Below are 18,745 nucleotides of genomic sequence, written 5' to 3' on the forward strand. Positions count from 1 at the left end.
TCTACTTCTCTCCTTTAATGTTCACATGACCCTCTCTGTAATTAACAATCCCCGTATTATCTCTTTCCGGAATATCAAGAATATAAATCTTGATATCCTTTCCTCTGCTTTTTCTAGCTGCTTGTCTTCTAACAACTTAGCTATTCAAGAGGACCTGGTACTTTTTTATAATCATAGCCTTAGTAGTATTTTAAATTCCCTGGCTCCACAAAAAACCAGAACTGTACTTTTTTCTCGCTCTGCACCCTGGTACACCCCTGAACTCCGGCTACTGAAAGCTAAAGGCCGACAGCTTGAACGTCTCTATAAGAAAACTGGCCTTACTATTCATAAGGATATGTTTAATAACCACGTTCTGTTTTACCAGGAATGTATTAGTCAAACCAAATCTGCTTATTACTCTGCTATTGTCTGCTCAAGTGAGAACTCTACCAAGACCCTTTTCTCACTATTCAACTCTTTTAACAGGCCACCTGATTCTCTCCCTGCTCATCTCTATTCATCTAACTTCTGTGATGCTCTAATGCTATTCTTTATTGATAAAATTCATAAAATACACTTAGACCTGGACCCTAATGCTCAATGTAGCTTCTCTGTCCTAACTTCTCCCCCTTCTCACTTCCTCTCTTTTTTTCAACTTCCATCCTTAGCTGATATTGCTGATCTCATCCATAAATCAAAGCCTTCTACCTGCCAGCTCGATCCTATCCCCACTGTCCTCGTCAAAGCCTGCTTACTCCCTCTCCTTCCCCTCATATCTGCTATTATTCACTCTTCACTCACCACTGGAACTGTTCCTGCTTCCTTCAAAGTTGCTGCTATTACCCCAATTCTGAAAAAAACTGGTCTAGATCCCAACAACTTTAATAATTTTCGTCCTATCTCCAATCTACCATTTCTCTCAAAAATCCTTGAAAGAATAGTTGCTTCACAAGTCCATCTTCACCTAACTGATAATAACCTTTACGAACAGTTCCAGTCTGGCTTTCGTCCTCTACATAGCACTGAAACTGCTCTTATAAAAATAACAAACGACCTTCTTGTAGCAGCTGATTCTGGTCTCCTCTCCATCCTTATCCTTCTTGATCTGAGTGCAGCTTTTGACACCATCTCTCATCCCATTCTCCTTAGCAGATTAGCTTCTATTGGTCTCTCTCACACTCCACTAGCCTGGTTTAAATCATACCTATCTGACCGCACTCAGTTCATTCAATTAAAATCCTTCACTTCTCAGCTTTCTCCTTTATCCACTGGGGTGCCCCAGGGATCTGTCCTCGGGCCCCTTCTTTTCATCATCTACCTTCTTCCACTCGGACATATTTTTCGTAAATATAATATTCAGTTCCACTGCTACGCCGATGACACCCAGCTCTATCTCTCTACCAAACCTGACTCTACTCTTCCTCCACCCTCCCTCATCCTCTGTCTAGCTGAACTTAATTCTTGGTTCTCCTCCAACTTTCTTAAACTCAACAGCAATAAATCGGAACTTCTTCTGGTTGGCACTAAACGACTGCTATCCAGAATTAACAATTTCTCTCTCACCATCAATAACTCGCTGGTCCCTATCTCTCCCTCTGTGAAAAGCTTGGGTGTCATTCTCGATAGCACATTATCCTTTAACTCACATATCAATAATATTACACGTGCAGCATATTTCCAACTCCGTAACATTAATCGCCTCCGCCCCTTCCTCACACCTCACGCCACTGCCATTCTCATCCATAATCTTGTTATCTCTAGAATTGACTACTGCAACTCATTATTATTTGGCCTTACACAAAAATCTATCAACAAGCTCCAACGTGTCCAGAACTCTGCTGCCCGTATTATTACTAGGACTTCTTCTACCCACCACATCTCCCCAATCCTGAAGCAACTTCACTGGCTCCCGGTCAAATTTCGCATCCATTTTAAAATAATTCTGTATACATTCAAGGCTATTCATTCTCTCTCTCCACCGTACCTCTCTGACTTATTACAGATGAAGCTCCCATCCCGCTGCCTCAGATCTTCATCTTCTCTTTCTCTCTCTGTTCCCTCTGCTCGTCTGATCACAATGGGAGGGAGGGCCTTTAGCTGCTCTGCCCCTCGACTTTGGAATTCCCTACCCCCGGACCTCAGAAATATTAGTTCATTCTCTCTTTTTAAGTCCACCCTCAAAACTCATCTGTTTAAAATTGCCTATTCTTAAATTTCTGTATGTTTTAACTTTTATCTTCTATTTTTATCATTGTGTATGTTTCCAGTTTTTATCTGTTGTACAGTGTCCTTGGGTGCTTTGAAAGGCGCTATTTAAATAAAATGTATTATTATTATTATTATAACTCAGCAGTATAATGCATCATAAAACAATATCATTCATTCACAATAAATCAGCAGTCTAATGTAATGCAAATCAGTTTAACAAATGCAATAGTTATCACCTTCTTCTAATTCAGGAGAATAATGCAAACCAAAACTACAGAATAATTCACAATCTTTAATTAGGGGTCTAACATGGCATAAAATAATATTATAATCCAACAACCTGCAAAACAAAAGGATGGTGAAACCTATAAGGTGCAACAAGCACAGATGCTGGACGAAACAGATGCTGCTTTACTGTGTGATGGTCCTGAGTCTGCCGACTCAGTGTTTTGTGTTTCTTTATGCTTTTGTTTATCCTGAGTATGTATTCTGTTTTGATTTACTGTTTGTTAGGTTTCTGTTCTGTGCTTACCCTGGTCCCACTTCTGTGTTCTGTCTGTCTATGCTGTCACACTGTCTGTTTGTGAATCTGTCTGTTTAGTTAGTTCAGTGTCTTGTCTGGTTCTGTGTCTGAGTTTCCTGTTTTATTCTGAAGGTCCCTGTCTCGTGTGAGTGTGTTCAGTTTACGTTTCCCCTGTCCCGTCACCTCTGACTTCTTCCAGCTGTGTTGCCCTCCTGTCTCTCATCCCCTGATTACTGCTGTGTGTATTTAAGCCCTGTGTGTTCTCCTGCCTGTTGTTGGTTCGTCTGTGTTCCACAGTGTCCTTTTCCCTGTCTGTGGCTCTCTGCCACTCTCCCCATTTTGTATGTTCTCAGGTTTGCTCTTTAGTTTTTCCAGTTTAGGTTTCTTTACTTCCCTGTCATCCCTCACTGCTTGTTTGCCACTACACCACCCTGTAAATAAACATCAGTCATCCCCTGATTGCTGCTGTGTGTATTTAAGCCCTGTGTGTTCTCCTGCCTGTTGGCACAATGCTCAACGACACCTTGGTTAAGTCCCTTATCAAAACGGAGGATGGACACTTGAAATTGTAGCCTGTTAGAAAAGTTATGATGAGGGGCCCTTGCAGACAGTGAGACATTGTAATGAAAACTTAAAACCCCCACATTAATGCAATGCGAGCTCAGTTGAATTATTCAGTAGTCTCCCACTGAAAACGCTACGTCCAGATGAACAGAATCAATATTTGGAGATTCAGTAGAGTTCAGCAGCTTCGTGCTTCTGCAGCCATGATGATAACCAGCATAACTGGGGAGGACACTGAGCCGATGAGCCAGTGCAGAGGAGGACCCCTCATTTATCTTTGAAAGTAAAGAGAGGCTACCCGTCAGCTTGTGCAGCTAGTTTTAAAGCTTGACTGTACTGAAAATAGCAAAAACAAATAGGATGGAAATGTTCTGACGACAATGTCAACTTTCCTCACGCGTCCTTGAGTTTAGATCTAGTTTTGATCTAGTGTCTCTCCTGTTTGCAAAGTTATTTTTGAATAGAAAAGTGACTTGAAAGTGTGTATTTGCCAAAAACTGGACAAATGGACATCTGTTTTTGGTCTACATCTTTTGATTTATTCAAGCTACTGTAATAAGCCCTAAAGTGAGCTCAAACGGGGACATCTGTGCCTTTCCAATGATACCTCATGTTTTTGAGTCGCCTCTACGTTCAAATAGGCAGGGCATCACAAAAAACGTTAAACTGGAAGATACTTGTTTGCTGGTTCTCGGGAGGATATGTGAAATATATGTCAAATGTATCCCTCGTGAATGATATCAAAATCTCGTTCACATTAAAAATGTCTTTTTAAAGCGTAATCTGACCAAGAGGACAGCACAAATATAACAATATAAAACATAACAATAGTTCTGTAAACATGTTTTCAGTGGCCAAAAAAGATCGGATGGGTTAAAATGTAAGTACAATAAACACAGAGTTATAAAGGTAGTGGCTGCATTGCAGCTGGTAACGGAGATAAAACACTGGGACTGGACCACAGGGCAGTTAACATCTGTAGCCTACTGCACCACACACAAGAATAAATGTTGGGAAGGATGTCTGCCATCGATGCGCCGTAAATGTCGCCTTTATAACTGTTCCGTTACACCCATCCACGCACCCACCCACCTTCCACCACTCTCCTATCTCTGTGACCAGCAGCCCCCGCCCAGCCCTCTGCCAGCCCGTCAGCCCTGCACTGCCACCGGCCACGTCTCAAAACTGCGCCTTGTGCACGGCCACTACAAGAAAGTTCTCCGAGCAGCTGGTGACCGAGGGCGGCGGAGGAGAGGAGAGTTCAGAGGACTGTGGACCGGCTCCGTTGTCAGACAGCGCGACCGACAACAAAATAAAAGGTGAGACTTTTTTCTTTCTCTTTGGTGGAATAAGAGGTAAAAAAAAAAAAAAAAGACGAATAAACTACAACCCGCTCGCTTCTCTACGGTTACGACCCTCTTTTCTGCCCATCTTGGCGATTCTTTTACAACCATGTCAATAAATTCGTCTTTAAGACCGAGCAACGCAACAATGTAACGAAACTCCAAAGATCAGAATCCGTGACCACCCAGGTAGGCGCAGGGGACTCCATTACCCCCCGTTTATCCCCTCAGAGTTAGTTTGGTCTGTGCCGTTACACAGTCTTCTGTAATGTGATTACAAGTGCCAGCTACAAGCCTCTTCGGCCGTTTTTATTCTGTACAATATTTACCAGATTCCACGGGGTTCATTTGAAGGCAGTGAATGAATGAAGTAATTAAAAGCTGCCAATATTCATGTCACGTTTGTGCTTCACAGACAGACATTATACGGGCCACACGCTGAGCAGCAGTCTAAAATGTGAGACTCTATCTGTCGTACAGATGAATATATAGCTTTTTTTTTTTTTTCAAAAACATCAGGTGTAAAGCTATTAAATTTGTCACACTGCCTTTCATTTAAAATTTTTCTCTTCCCCCCAATTTTGAAACAGAATTTGACATAATGTTTATATATATATAAAAGAAAGAATGGTGATGGGTACTCCTGAGACTGAGTGTTTGAACTAACTGTAAACTTATAGAGGTAATATGAGGAAGCCTGCTCTGCTCAAGTGCCCGTGTCAATCATCCTTAAATGTGGGCTTTCCTCTATAGCGTTTCCAGTGGGTAGTTGATAAGATTACTTCAGCTGATCTGCAAACACACAAATCGCTATTCAATGGAAGAGATAACAATAATAATAGTAAGTGGATTAAGAGCACTTTGTGATAGTGACAGTGTAGAAATCCACAGCAAAAATATAAAGTTACCAAATAATGTCTGAAAAAAAAAAAGATGCATCCCAGCTGACTGGTGCATGGGTACCACTGACCATTACTTATGTGTGCTTTCGTATTAGTGTTAAACTGGTTAAATATTCAAAGGGAGTGGAGATAAAAGACAAAGCAGTATTGATAACACGAAAGGGGGAATCAGTAACGGCCAAGAACAAAGCAAACCAAGAACACTGGCTTTGTTATTACGTTGTTCGTACTCTAAAGGAAACTACAATTTAATTTTTGAGAAACACATCAAGGGACTGTGACATCAGAGGAAATACTGGATGTGTCTATGAGTGTTTCAGGTTATGAGAAGAAATATGAGTCATAATGTCAAAGGTGTTTCTGACGGAGGATAGCTGAGAGACTGTTTCTATATAAGCACATGCTTAAGGAACATTTACAGAAAATAAACAAATTTTATGAGCTGATTTATTTATGATTTAGTTCAGTTCATTTCATTTTTATTTCAAACGTGAATTCACAATCATTACAAAATATCATTCCATTCTTTTGTTTGAAACGGAGTAGGCAGAAGTATACACTTATTAGTCCCTACCGCCTCAAATTTTACCTCTCATTGATTTCATTTTGTTTTAGCCTTAAATTAAACAAACAACATATGAAGCAAAAGTAAATCAAAACAAACAAACAAACAAACAAAACAAATAAACAAGCCCCACCACAGTATAGTTACTTTCATATAAATAAGGACTGAGTGGCAACGTTTGCAGATTCACAAATGATGAGACAAACAAACTAAAACACTATTACGAACAACATTACCGCCCTGGGTTTACCCCGTTTTCTTCATTCTTATATTTGTTAAAAATCAGTTTTTTATATTTCACTTTAAACTGGTTTATGTTGTTACTTTCTTTAATTTCTTCTGTTAGACTGTTCCATAATTTAACTCCTGCTATTGAGATAGACATTTTTAAAAGTTGTTCTAACACTTTGTATTTTAAAATTCCATTTCCCTCTTTTGCAAACACTTTATTTCTTTCTTTTCTATCTTATTTGCGCTGTTTTAAACGCCACCAAGTCTTGAAATTTAATAGCTTGCAAAAAATTGGTGGCTGGTGATTTGCTGAATATCAGCATTTATAACAGCTGATAAATGTAAATGCAAAAAGAAAGAAGAGGTGGAAAGAAAACACACATGAATCATGTTTTCAGTGTCAATGTTTGTTTCAGGTCTGCTTACAGAAGAAAACGACCAGGTCTTTACTGCACCCTGCTGTCAGAGCAGGGGAAGGAGACTGGTGTAATAGGAGGCAGGTGAAATGAGAGATTATTTTAATATTAACCAAGATTATCAACACTTTATGTTACAGTGAGTATAGTAAAAGCCTCCCAACATGTGTTAAAGTAAACAGAGCGAGAGAGAAACCAACAAAGAAAGCACTGTTGTTGGAGATTTTCAGTTGAGTCACCCCACTTGGCAACAGTTTGATAAGCAGTAAAAACCACTTCAAATATGTAAAGCTGTTGATGCAGTATGCTTGGAATACCTCCCGACTGTTGAACCTGTGCTGCCAGCTTCCTCCATGCTATATTAGCTGTGCTGCTGGTAACAGGAGCAACGCTTCTGCTATGTAGAGTTATAAATGCAGAGCAACAATGAACTGAATAGGACTGAACCTGTGTCCAGTATCAGATTGTGCATCCATAGAAGGTGAACGCAGAGTTTCATAGGAGAAAACCCCCATAAAATATCCAAATATACATTTTTGAAAGTACAGACAGGGACAACGGGCACTTTTCACGGTTTTTAACATTTGGCTTCATTTTAGCTGTTTGCACTTAAGAAGTTTACTCTTTTCCACGATTGGCTGATGGGCCAAGAGCACCCACAAACTCTCCTTCTCCTGGGAACAAACTAGGGATCTTTTGCTTGTTTGGCCAATGTGTGAACAACTACGTCAAAACTGAGCAAATGTTTATTTTTACTTTTCAGAAACAAGTACGGTTCAGGTTCACAAAGACTACAGAGTATGTGATAGGCCAGCTTGAAAGGCTCATTGATTTTGTTTATACACATATCGGCTCAAATCTTTTGTCATATGTTTAAGAAGCTTTTTAGAGTTGGATCTGTACACTTACAAGATAGAGAGTGGTCTAAAGAGCACTCTGCAGCTCTTATATGCATTCCATTACCAACTACAAACATCACAAAGTACAATTAAAGAATGGCCACCTTCAGGCAGACTTCATGAACAAAGCGAGTGATTTAATTTAAGTGCATTGTTGAGGTTTGGCTGACTCTGTGGTTTATTTATCCACTGATCAAGCAGCTGCAAGACACCCCGAAACAACCCTGAGAGCCTGTGTTCTTTCATGCACACAGAGCTGAGCAGGACGAGCAGCGAGTGTTTTCGAGTAGCCGCTTTGTCAGAAATGATAATCACAAGGAAAGGTTGCAGCTGGCGCAGCTCGCCATGCAGGTGCAATAATGTATGCTTCTTAGCAGACGAATATCTGGATCTCTTCGGTGTTGCAGCGCTGTAGTTCACGGTGCTGCTTGCCAGCACTGTTCTCCTCACAAAGACAGCAAAGTGTCTCCTGCACTTGGACTCACCACGTCTCTGCTGGCAAACAGAAAGAGACGCATCTGTTCCCAGACTCAGTCTCACTGCAAACAAACAGTGCACGAGCAGCTGCACGCAAGGTGTCGCACAATGTCTGCACACAAGACGCTGCAGATCCATGTTTACACAAGGTGCGTGTGTATAATATCACACAGTCATAAATTATATAAATCCAGATGAAGATTGGGGTATTAAAAGCATTTACCTTTTGTTTACTTCTCCATTGTTCAGTGTGCTGTCTAATCTGTTCAAGACATAAACAGGAGAGAAAGTCTTAACATGTCAGCACCTTCATGAGTAATTAAATCTAAGAGGCGGGGTAATACCTAATGTCAAGTATGTTCTTCATGCAGCCTGATCAGGGAACTGCATTCAGATCAATTTAAAGGCTGCGTGTGCAGGCTGCTGGGATTAGTTAGTGCTAGGGAACTGTGGCAACATTTACAGTAATGAACTGTGCTGAACTTTTGCTCAACTGTGAGGTGCACATGGTTGAACCTCACAGTTGAGCATACATTTGAGACTGTCAAAAAAATGTCTGCTCAAAAATGTTTTAGCCACTTACTTTAGCACTTGTACTGAGCATGCATGTCTTTTACAAAGAACCAGAAGCAGTCAACCATCAAGCTCAGATTACACTGTCCCGGTATCAGTTTTCCAACATTTTATTTGATCTTTTATCTTTTTCCACGCTCATCATTGACTTTGCCCAGGTTTGGGTGAACAAAAGTGCATCTTCAGTGACATTTTGCACTCGTTAGCTGATGTGATTTTAGCAAAATTCTCTGCTCTGTGATTCCAAAGTAAATTTTGGACAACCTGCACTAATGCTTCCCAGGCTACTGATTCACTTGGCTCCGGTTTCCATTCAAACTCATCGTCAAGTATCAGTTCACAGATTTTAGAACCAACAAAAAGACCTTCATTAATTTTGGGCTTACTTTTCTGCAGAGCACACTTACTTTCTTTAATTTTATAATGAGTCGCTGTTTCTGTCCAGTCCAGCTGTCCAATACTTGGAACATAACTAAAAAAACGGGAACTTGCAAGACGAAAACAGATTTAAAATCAGTAAATGAAATTTGTCAAAGCACAGGTGAAAGAATCCCAGCAGCAAAATGCCAGTGTCATTTATCATCCTCTTGTATGGAATCATATTTATAAACTTCATTTGACTAGTGCCCTGGTCAGCTGATTCGTCTCCCTACAAACAAAACAGTTCTACTGAAGTCACAGTACAAAAGAATTTGACAATTTTGAGAATAATCTTTTTTTCCCACTGCGCCATCACACCTGATCTGCTCCACCAACACACTTGTAGCTTCATATGTGGTTTGTCCCGCTTTAGTTTCTGTGATCCCAAACTTAAGACAGATTGCCATCGCTCCTTTAATTGTGGGTTGAGAAATTCATCTCCAGTATAAATGTTCTTTATATTTCTAACAGAAATGATGTTGATCTTGGGCGGCATTCTGCAGGCTTGTCCCTGTTTATCCACTGTGTCTGTGACACTGCAGGCTCATGTTAGCATTTCAAATTAAAGGGCAGATTACAGCCTCAGGCAGTTTTGCATGTGATGGATCCATGTCACCTTATGTCTGAGTGCACAGTGCTTGCTGTTTTCAGCAGTTAAATATCATTTAACAGCATCTTTGAAAGCCAGTCGGGATTTTCGTTTTTTTGACGATTCAGCACTTCAGTCTTACAATGCTAAATTGTGCAGCATCACTTTTTCAGCTGAGCAGCCTGTTGAAATTTAAGAGAGTACAAAGTGATCTGAAACTTGACATTACCTGGCATTATTGCCTCTACATCAGATCTGCGCCCACATGCAAGTATGTGGACGCGCATAACAGTTTAAGCAAGACATTCATCCAGATATTTTAGTATTTAGTGATAGCTCAGTTAGAAAATAATACAATAAAATCCTGCCTTTCAGTACAAGTGAGTAAATATGGTTTGAAAGATTTCTTTTGCCAGTTGTCACAAGTTGTTAATTTTTAAGATTTTTTTTCTGCATTTATCTGAAAGTTTAAGAGGAAGGTTACTCAACAGGTAAGGGGTTCTTATAGGGAAAGGATCAGCAGCTAACAAGACTGTAACTTTCTCAGGTTTCATCTTCTGTTATTAGCTAAATGTCGAGCTTAGCGTGTGTTTTTCGGTGGATGAATAAGTGCTTGTCTGAAAATATTTGAGGATTGAATCTTTGACTGATACTTTCATGCACCAGGGGGGGGCTGGAGCCTATCCCAGCTGTCATAGGGTTGAGAGGTAGGGCATACCCTGGAATCTGAAAGAGGGCTGACACAGAGAGACACACAGCAATTCATACCTATGGGAAATTTGGAATCACTAATTAATAATTAAATAATTAAATACTAATTCCCACGAACTTTGGACTGTGTGAGGAAGCCAGAGTACCCAGAGAAGACTCACACAAACATTGAGAAAATATGCAAACTCCACACAGAAAGGCCCCAGATACACGAGTCAAACTCAGGCCCTTCTATCTGTGAGTAGCAGGTGGCTAAATGCCCTGACACCTGATAGTTTCAATAAATGAAATAGATTTTTTAAATATATCACCAAATCCCAGCAACAATCACCTCGAGGCAATTTGTATGTAAGGTAATGACTCTACATTGATACAGAGGGAAATTCCCAACAGTCAGACGACCCAGAGAAACAGAGAGAGCAGGAATACAGTGGCGTGATTAATACCTGTGTAAAGTTTCAGTGGTTAATGTGTGAGAGTGAATGAATAGTGGCATTGTAAAGCGCTTTGGGTGCCTTGAAAAGCGCTAAATCCAATCCATTATTATTATTATTATTAATGTGTGATGTTTAGGTCTGATTTTTTCACCATGTTCAAAATCAGCCCATGTGATTCAAAATGTTTAAGAAGGGTGGTTCACATCAGTTACCAACTAACTAGGTAGTTATTGCCACACTAGGATTTCACTATCACTGTTTCACTATCTCGAGGGTCAAAAGTTGATTAGCTCGTGTCCCAGCCTGTTCAGACATCTTATGACATACTACCATGATTTGCTTTATCATCAGGGATCTTGCTCTTCTTCCTTCTTCCTGCACTCGGCGAAAGAAGAATGCTGCCAGTATTTTCAACTGTCATCAGGTGACAGCATTCCTGTCATAAGCCGCCGGTGAGGTGACACGCCTCACATGTTAGCATGTTGCGTGACATTGGAACATTAGGGGAGAGATCAGAGTTTTGTATAGGGTTGGTTTAAAAGTATCTAAAAAGTATCAATAGAAAGTATCGCATTTAAAAGTAGCCAAAAGTTATAACTTTACTAAAACCATCTCATATGCAATGAAGTAACAATAAAACTGGACCCTTTATTTTCTATGAAAACACATTTAATGTAAATGAACTTTTTTCTTCTTCAATCCTTAAAAATGTACACTGAACAGCTACATAAAGGCCGCTTGCTACAGTGGCATGATGCAGGAAAAATCATTCAGTGAAGCCGTGCCAGTGTTTGCAGTTTTCTCTCTGCACTAACCCGAGCTCTCTCTGCATTCCAAACCAGCATGAAGTTCTCCTGCAGCAACGAGGGACACAAACAAATGTCTCAAAATCCACCAATTAAGATGCAATCATGCTTCTAACTTGTTCTCTGGATGACAGCTTTGCTTGTAAATGTCACTGAATTCTCAGCACAGTCTTTGTTTTTAACATGTTTAGTCCAGTGGAAATGCTTCAAAGATTTCAAGATAGGCAGGAAAAAGCACAAAAGTCATTTCCATATTCTGTCAGGTCTCTCATATATGAAAATTAATCTTGTATATGAAGATTGCCCTGCAAAATTGGTTAAATTGACAAATATTGTAGAACACATCATAAATAAATAATAATAATAAAAAGCAAGCAGAATGGGAGGTGGTTCTTTGGAATTTATGTGATTTTGTAATGGAAACTGAGTCACTTAAAATAGACTGTGACAATGGATGTATGCTCGTGCGTATATGTAGAAAGAATGAGGTAAAAATGCACTGAGCTAATTACAAACACAGAAGTACAACAGGAAAAATTTGCAAGAGCGTTTTGCAATCTTATCTGCTTATCTGTTTTATCTGCACTGAAAATGAAGGTGCGAACATGAATGGGTAAAAATAAACCTGAAAAGGTAATGAATGATTCAAATACCTTTTCACAGTTTTTGCTGAGATTGTGCCGGAAGGTCTGACTGTGCTGTGTGTAGCACGTGACTTTGTCAGGTACAGTCAGTGCATGATGTGTTCCAAGTGTGAGGAGTGTATCTATCAAATGAACCTATCTTTGGTTTATTAGCTGTCAGTACACTTAATAATATTAGCAACACATTATTTACAAAGTTAGATATAAACATTATATGGGCTATAACAGATATAAGCTAGTGACTTAGTCTGACTGGCTGAGTGTCATTTGAATCCTTTTAAATTGTTGAAACTTGCTCAGCTTGTAATTTGACGCACTGACATTAGCCATAATCTTTGCAGACATCTCTATAAAATGTCTAAGGTGAGACTTTAGATGAAAACAAAACTGTAATAGAATAAGAACGCAATGGATTTCTAAGTAGTGCTCTTAAAGGATATTGCTCCACTTCTTTGACCTGAGTTCACTCTGCACTAGTTTATTGTTAGGTTCTATGTAAAATGTTTCTTTACTCAGGGATTATGGGCTTAAAGCTCATTAAATCATCATTTCAGTATCTCAGATTATGTTTTGTCAGACACATGATAAAAGTATTTAAAATTTACTTAAACCATATTTACAAACTCATTACTTGGTTGGGACTTATTTGCCAAGAATTTCAGCACGTGTGGTGTGGCAGGGAGGCGATCACATTGTTGCACTGCTGGGGTGCCAGGTCAGGCCAGTCACACACAGTAATGATGTTTTTGAGCTGTGGGCAGGTGCTATGTCATGTTGGAAAAGGGAAGCAGCATGTCCATAAAGCTTGTCAGGAGATATAAGCATGAAGTGTTCACACATCTCCTGGGAAATGCTGTGTTGGCTTTGGACTCGATGAAACACAGTAGACCAACCACCACCACCAACATAGAGGACATAGTATCTCAAACCATTCAAAAACCTGGACTCCTGTACCTAGGCGCTATGAGCCTAGGTACAAAATACAAATACAAAAATCTTTGTACAGGATGTCGATGATCATTTGGGTAACTGTTGCATCGGCAGTTGTCCCCATGATTGTGGTTTTAGTGCTAAAATAGACTGAGAAATACACGCCATTCATATGCAAACTTTGAATTAAATATGCTAACACTTTGAGATAATAGATTTCTGATTTTCATGAGCCATAATCATCAAAATTAAAACAGTTTAAAATACTTCCACTATACATGTAATTTTTTTTAGCATTTAAAGCTGCACAAGGCCTCATTTACTGGAGCAAGTATAACTAGTCTCTAAGTAAAATTAATCTAATTTATTTATTATTTGAGCTTTTCATCAGATAAAAAAACTGATAACAAAAGTCATATTTTCTTAATCAATGTTGTGTCACTATTAATGTCCCAAAGTCAGCTAATTTATAAGAGCGTATGGGCTCTCTCTTCTTGACACATGCTTGATAATAATTTGCAAGAGATTTTGAGTGCTGCATAAACATGATTGTCAAATCTTGAATATGAATTTCTCTCTCTCTGTCTGTCTTGCTTTTTCATGCAGCAAAGATAAACACCTCAACACAGGACCAAAGAGAGGATTCAAACAAAGGACGACTGTCTGACAGCAGCTCACAGCCACGATGCCGCGCTACAGAGTGAACTGCAGCACCATGATGTTTCTGGTGATTTTACAGGGGGCAGGAGTAGTGCTGTTCTTTAGCTGGTACACCCAACTCAGCCCCTGTGACCCACAACCCTCCAACGCCAAAGTCCATGTTCTGCTGCTGTCATCGTGGAGATCAGGCTCATCCTTCCTGGGCCAGGTGTTCAGTCAGCACCCGTCTGTCTTCTATCTTATGGAGCCCAGTTGGCATGTGTGGACCAAACTGCAGAAAAACGGTGCAAGGGCGCTTCGAATGGCAGTGAGGGATCTCTTACGGAGCGTGTTCCAGTGTGACTTCTCAGTGATGGAGTCCTACCTTCCAGAGTACCCCAATGTGTCGTCTTTGTTTATGTGGAGTCACAGTCGAGCTCTGTGCTCGCCACCAATCTGTTCTCTTACGCCACGTAATCAGTTCAGCAACCAGACTCTGTGCCTAGAGAAATGTGGTGCTGAGGGATTGCAGGGGGTAGAGCAGGCGTGTGACTCTTACTCTCACGTGGTGTACAAAGATGTGCGGCTCTTTGAACTGGAATCACTTTATCCACTTTTGCAGGACTCGAACTTAAATCTCCGCATCATCCACCTGGTCCGAGACCCACGGGCAGTTGTGCGGTCTAGGGAAGAGTCAGCCAAGGCCTTTATGAGTGATAACGCAATCGTCTTGGAACAGAAACGCATTAAGGAAGCAGAGGTACAGTATCAGGTCATGCAGGAGATTTGTCGCAGCCATGTGCGTATCAACGAGAGGGCGGTCCTGAAGCCCCCTCCGTTTCTAAAAGGCCGCTACAAATTGGTTCGCTACGAGGACATGGCACGCAATCCACTCGAGGAGATCAATGCCATGTATCAGTTTGTAGGTCTGGAGATGACCACAGAGCTGGCCACATGGATCTACAAGGTGACCCACGGAAAAGGCAAAGGCTCTATTAAAGAGGCCTTCAAGATTACGTCGAGGAGCGCTACCAACGTCTCCCAGGCTTGGCGCACCATGCTGCCATACAACAAGGTCAGACGAATCCAGGAAGTGTGTAAAGGGGCCATGTCGTTGCTCGGGTACAGGACGGTGAACAGTGAAAAGGAACAGAAGAGGCTTGACATAGATCTCCTGGTGCCACGGGAACCCTATCAGTTCAGCTGGTTGCCTGATAAAACACAGCACCCTAACAACAATTAGAACTGGAATGACAAAGACTTGTTAAAACAGGAATAAAAACAGACTTTTTAAAGAATGGACTACTCAAAGGACCGGATAACGGTACCACCCTGCCCTGGTTCTCCTGGTTTGGAGGCCGAAGTGGGGACACCAATAATACCAAAACTGAAACCATTAACTCTGGGGTAAACCAAGGTCAAAAGCAAGAAATCAAACTAATCAAAACTAGGTCTGGTGTCAGCTGCTGTCAGGGGATGTATGGAGACACAGTTTTTGAAGTGGCCAGTTGACAGTGGGGGCCAATCAGCAGATGCCATTTTGAAGCCAGCCCAAAACAGCTCACCCAATCAGACAAGGGACATGTATAGTCTCTTAAAGGCACAGACCACACACAAAAACAGTCCACAGACTCACTGACAAAACAATTTATGACAAAACGATGTAACATAACCAAAATCCTGATTTATGATGTGCCACATTAAACACACAGAGCCGGCCATTGGCCGTTGCATGCCACATTGTTTTAAGCATATGCATCAAACCATTGTCTCCTGAAGGCTTGATTCATGATGATGATGATGCTATTTGATGCTTTCTAGTGGCTACTCTTGCTCTTCAAATCCCTTATGTGCACCTCAAGGACAACCAAGACGCATAGAACAAATAAATACAAATGTTTCCTATGCAAAGTCTTTAATGGTGCAACACGATGCATAAATACTGACCAGCCTCCAAGTATCACCAGCACCTGATGTGTTAACGCACTAACAGCACTTAGAACTGAAGGGCTAGTCATTTGGCACCTCACATACTTTTCTCATGCTGATAGTGTGAGAAAAGTTAAGAAGCTGCAGAGAGCCGTGAGAAAATGCATTAGCACAATGAAACGCACCTACCCTCTCTTAGCAATGTGCATGTTATTAATACGGTACAGCCAGGAAACTCACTAACTGGACTCAAGCTTAATTCATCCCGCAGTAAAAAGTAATGGGCGGAAATCACCAGACACCCTGCAGTATAAAAAAACAGGTATTGACAAAAAATCATGGTTTTTTTGCTCCAAAATGAGTCAAGCACGCCAACGCTGTTACTAAAACCTGCCATAAATGTTGCTTTAAGATGGAGTCAGTCTCCTGTTACTCTGCAAATGAATGTCTGACACATCAAAATATATTGATGTAACTGACAAAAGTCTCACAGCATGGGATAGATTATCTGTTCCTTCTCAGACCTGCTCTCAGCTCAGAACTAACAGCGTTATTTTGCATCCTGGCTCCATTTAAGTGCCTGAGAATTTAAACATTATTTTTTTTGCTCCCACTTGAAACTCCTCACTTCCACAGTGTATTGTAGCTATGAAGGTATACATTCATGAAGGAGTGGAATTAACATGTTTACTTAAACTGAATAAAAGTGCTCAGTGTCATTATTTACATTTGTTTACGGGATCTGTCTGTTTTATTGATTAATACTTGATTACACTGAAATGTCTTTTAATGAGTAGCAAATGTTAAATCACGTTGATTTATATCTTTACAGTAAGAGAAAAAGGATAAATGAACTACTGTTAATCGTGTTTAGGGTGCTTTGTAGTAAAAAATGTACATTAATTTTTTTTAATGCATAAAAAATTGTCATGGGTTTTTTTTTTTAAAGATGGACTTCAGCTATAACTTGGTGTGAGTTTTGTGTTTCATATATGACTTAGTGTTCTGATTGAAACAATATCTTCACTTGTACATTTTTGGAAACTTGCTATGATGTACAGAAGTGTTTTACATCATGGAGTAAAATACATAACAAAATATTGTTTATTTGAGATGATATGTACTCTGATTTAAGGTTTATTTCATCAATGGGAACTTTAAATGGGTTATTCTACTCATTAAAACACTGGTTAGAATCTCTTTTGCACTGGTTTGGGTCTCTTTTCCATAAGCAAAGATAAAATCTTAAATACACAGACTCAAGATCTCAAAAGGAAACTAGTGCTCTCCAGTTTGAAGGGATGGGCGGTCCAGCAAGCTCAAAGCAGAGCAAAGAGTAGTGGAAAAATTAGAGGCATATTTTGACGTGAAACTGAACATGCGTTGGAGAATACCACCACTAATCATGTGACCATAGAGCCCTGTACTAGGAAGCATGTTCTCAGAAGAGTAAAGAATAAAAATAGTACCGTTCACAATACATAAACAACATAGTTAAAATAAAAGGTCACAGCCGGACACTGTCAGGGCCTAACATTTACTGTGAGATGCAAAAATTTACACATGGGTTACTCTGTTTCAAAACAGCCAACGTTCAGAACATTTGCTGTTCGACTGTCTCTGTTTTACGTTCATGGTAGAAAATGTGAAATGGCTGTTTAAAATATTAAAAACAATTTCAAGCTGTCCTGGAAAGTTGCATATTTGAGCACAAATAATTAAAATAACTTTCTTATTTATTTAATATTTCATTACAATACAAAATTAAGGATATAGAATACTTTTCAACAAGAAAATTGCATTTATTGTAAATAAAATGCCATTTTCATTCACTTGTTGATTCTAGTAACCATGGCAGGTTATCTTTGACAGTCTTTGAGATATTCATGTTCAATCATTGTAGAAGATTTCACTATGCAAAAAAGGCCTGAAAGCGGCTCAGAAGACCCTTGAAAAACATATGGATCTGAGAGTATTTGATTTTGCAAGATTGTGCAAGAGAATGTGAGAATGCTAGTTGAATAAATGTACATTTCACCATATTGTTGTTCACATAGGAATCTACCTAATGTGTGTGGTCTTCGTCATAGCAATGCTGACGAGGGTCCTGTGACATAATTAGTATGTGACATGAATGCTACAACAAAGGTGGATGTCGAGGCAACGATGTAACTGTTGCTCAGTCTGTGGTTTTTTGTGAGACTGGATGAACAGAGCATTGTTTTTGTAGCCATTTTCCTCGTTGCTGGATTTCAGAAATAGCAGCTTTGATTTTTGTGAATAACCCACTGAGTGATACCACTGACCAGCCAATTGGTGGCACGCACTCTGGGTATGATGTCATATTTTAGTACCTGCTTGAATTGCTTGGAACCCCAGCTGAGCAGTTACTATTCTGTTATATATAACTGGTCTGCAAGATAATTTCATATGTCAGCTATAAATGACCCTTTGGTATTTGCATGTAACTGGCCTGCATGATATGCCCATGGAAGTAAAGTCCCACATGGATTCTCAGCAGGGCTGAAGATTTGGCTCCCACATACAGTTCAGTATTGAATATTACATAAAATAAACTCTATAAAAAGTGTCTTTGAATGGCAGATATGCAGAAATGTGTGCACTTCGCAAAGAGCCATGGCTTAGTGTCCGAGAGTCTAAATGAGTCTCACGGGCCTGAAAGTGCACTAGAAGCTAATTATAATTACAATTTATAATTCTTAACTTTGATCTGATGCTCACCACAAACAGACACCAGCAGAAATTTTGGACTTTGGACAGCAAATTTCAGGACAATTATGACATAATCTTTCAGAAAACGAGCTTAACAATGCCAAGTCACTTAAAATATTAATTGACTCAGATGACGCTCTGATTCTGAGAATCAACTTTGCTGCCCTTTGAAATCATTGGAGGATAACAGCACTGTGGTTGCAGATAAGTATTTCTAATAATCG

The 18,745-nt window shown here is 39.9% G+C and overlaps 2 protein-coding genes across 2 annotated transcripts in view; both read left to right on the forward strand.

The window, feature by feature from the left end:
• tmem231 (transmembrane protein 231) overlaps positions 1–13,894 on the forward strand; it is a 38,499-nt gene extending 24,605 nt beyond the window's left edge. Inside the window, exons 7-8 of the mRNA XM_026172627.1 lie at positions 4,400–4,596; positions 13,827–13,894. Of these exons, the coding sequence (XP_026028412.1) occupies positions 4,400–4,596; positions 13,827–13,887 (258 nt within the window). The 3' untranslated portion in view covers positions 13,888–13,894. The remainder of the gene's footprint in view (positions 1–4,399; positions 4,597–13,826) is intronic.
• On the forward strand, positions 13,894–17,453 carry LOC113025153 (carbohydrate sulfotransferase 6-like). Its single transcript, XM_026172626.1, has one exon. It carries the CDS (start codon positions 13,906–13,908, stop codon positions 15,100–15,102), a length of 1,197 nt encoding a protein of 398 aa, XP_026028411.1. The 5' UTR covers positions 13,894–13,905; the 3' UTR covers positions 15,103–17,453.
• The last annotated feature ends 1,292 nt before the right edge of the window (positions 17,454–18,745 follow it).

This window comes from Astatotilapia calliptera, chromosome 7, assembly GCF_900246225.1.
Source record: "Astatotilapia calliptera chromosome 7, fAstCal1.2, whole genome shotgun sequence".
Classification (NCBI taxonomy): Eukaryota; Metazoa; Chordata; class Actinopteri; order Cichliformes; family Cichlidae; genus Astatotilapia; species Astatotilapia calliptera.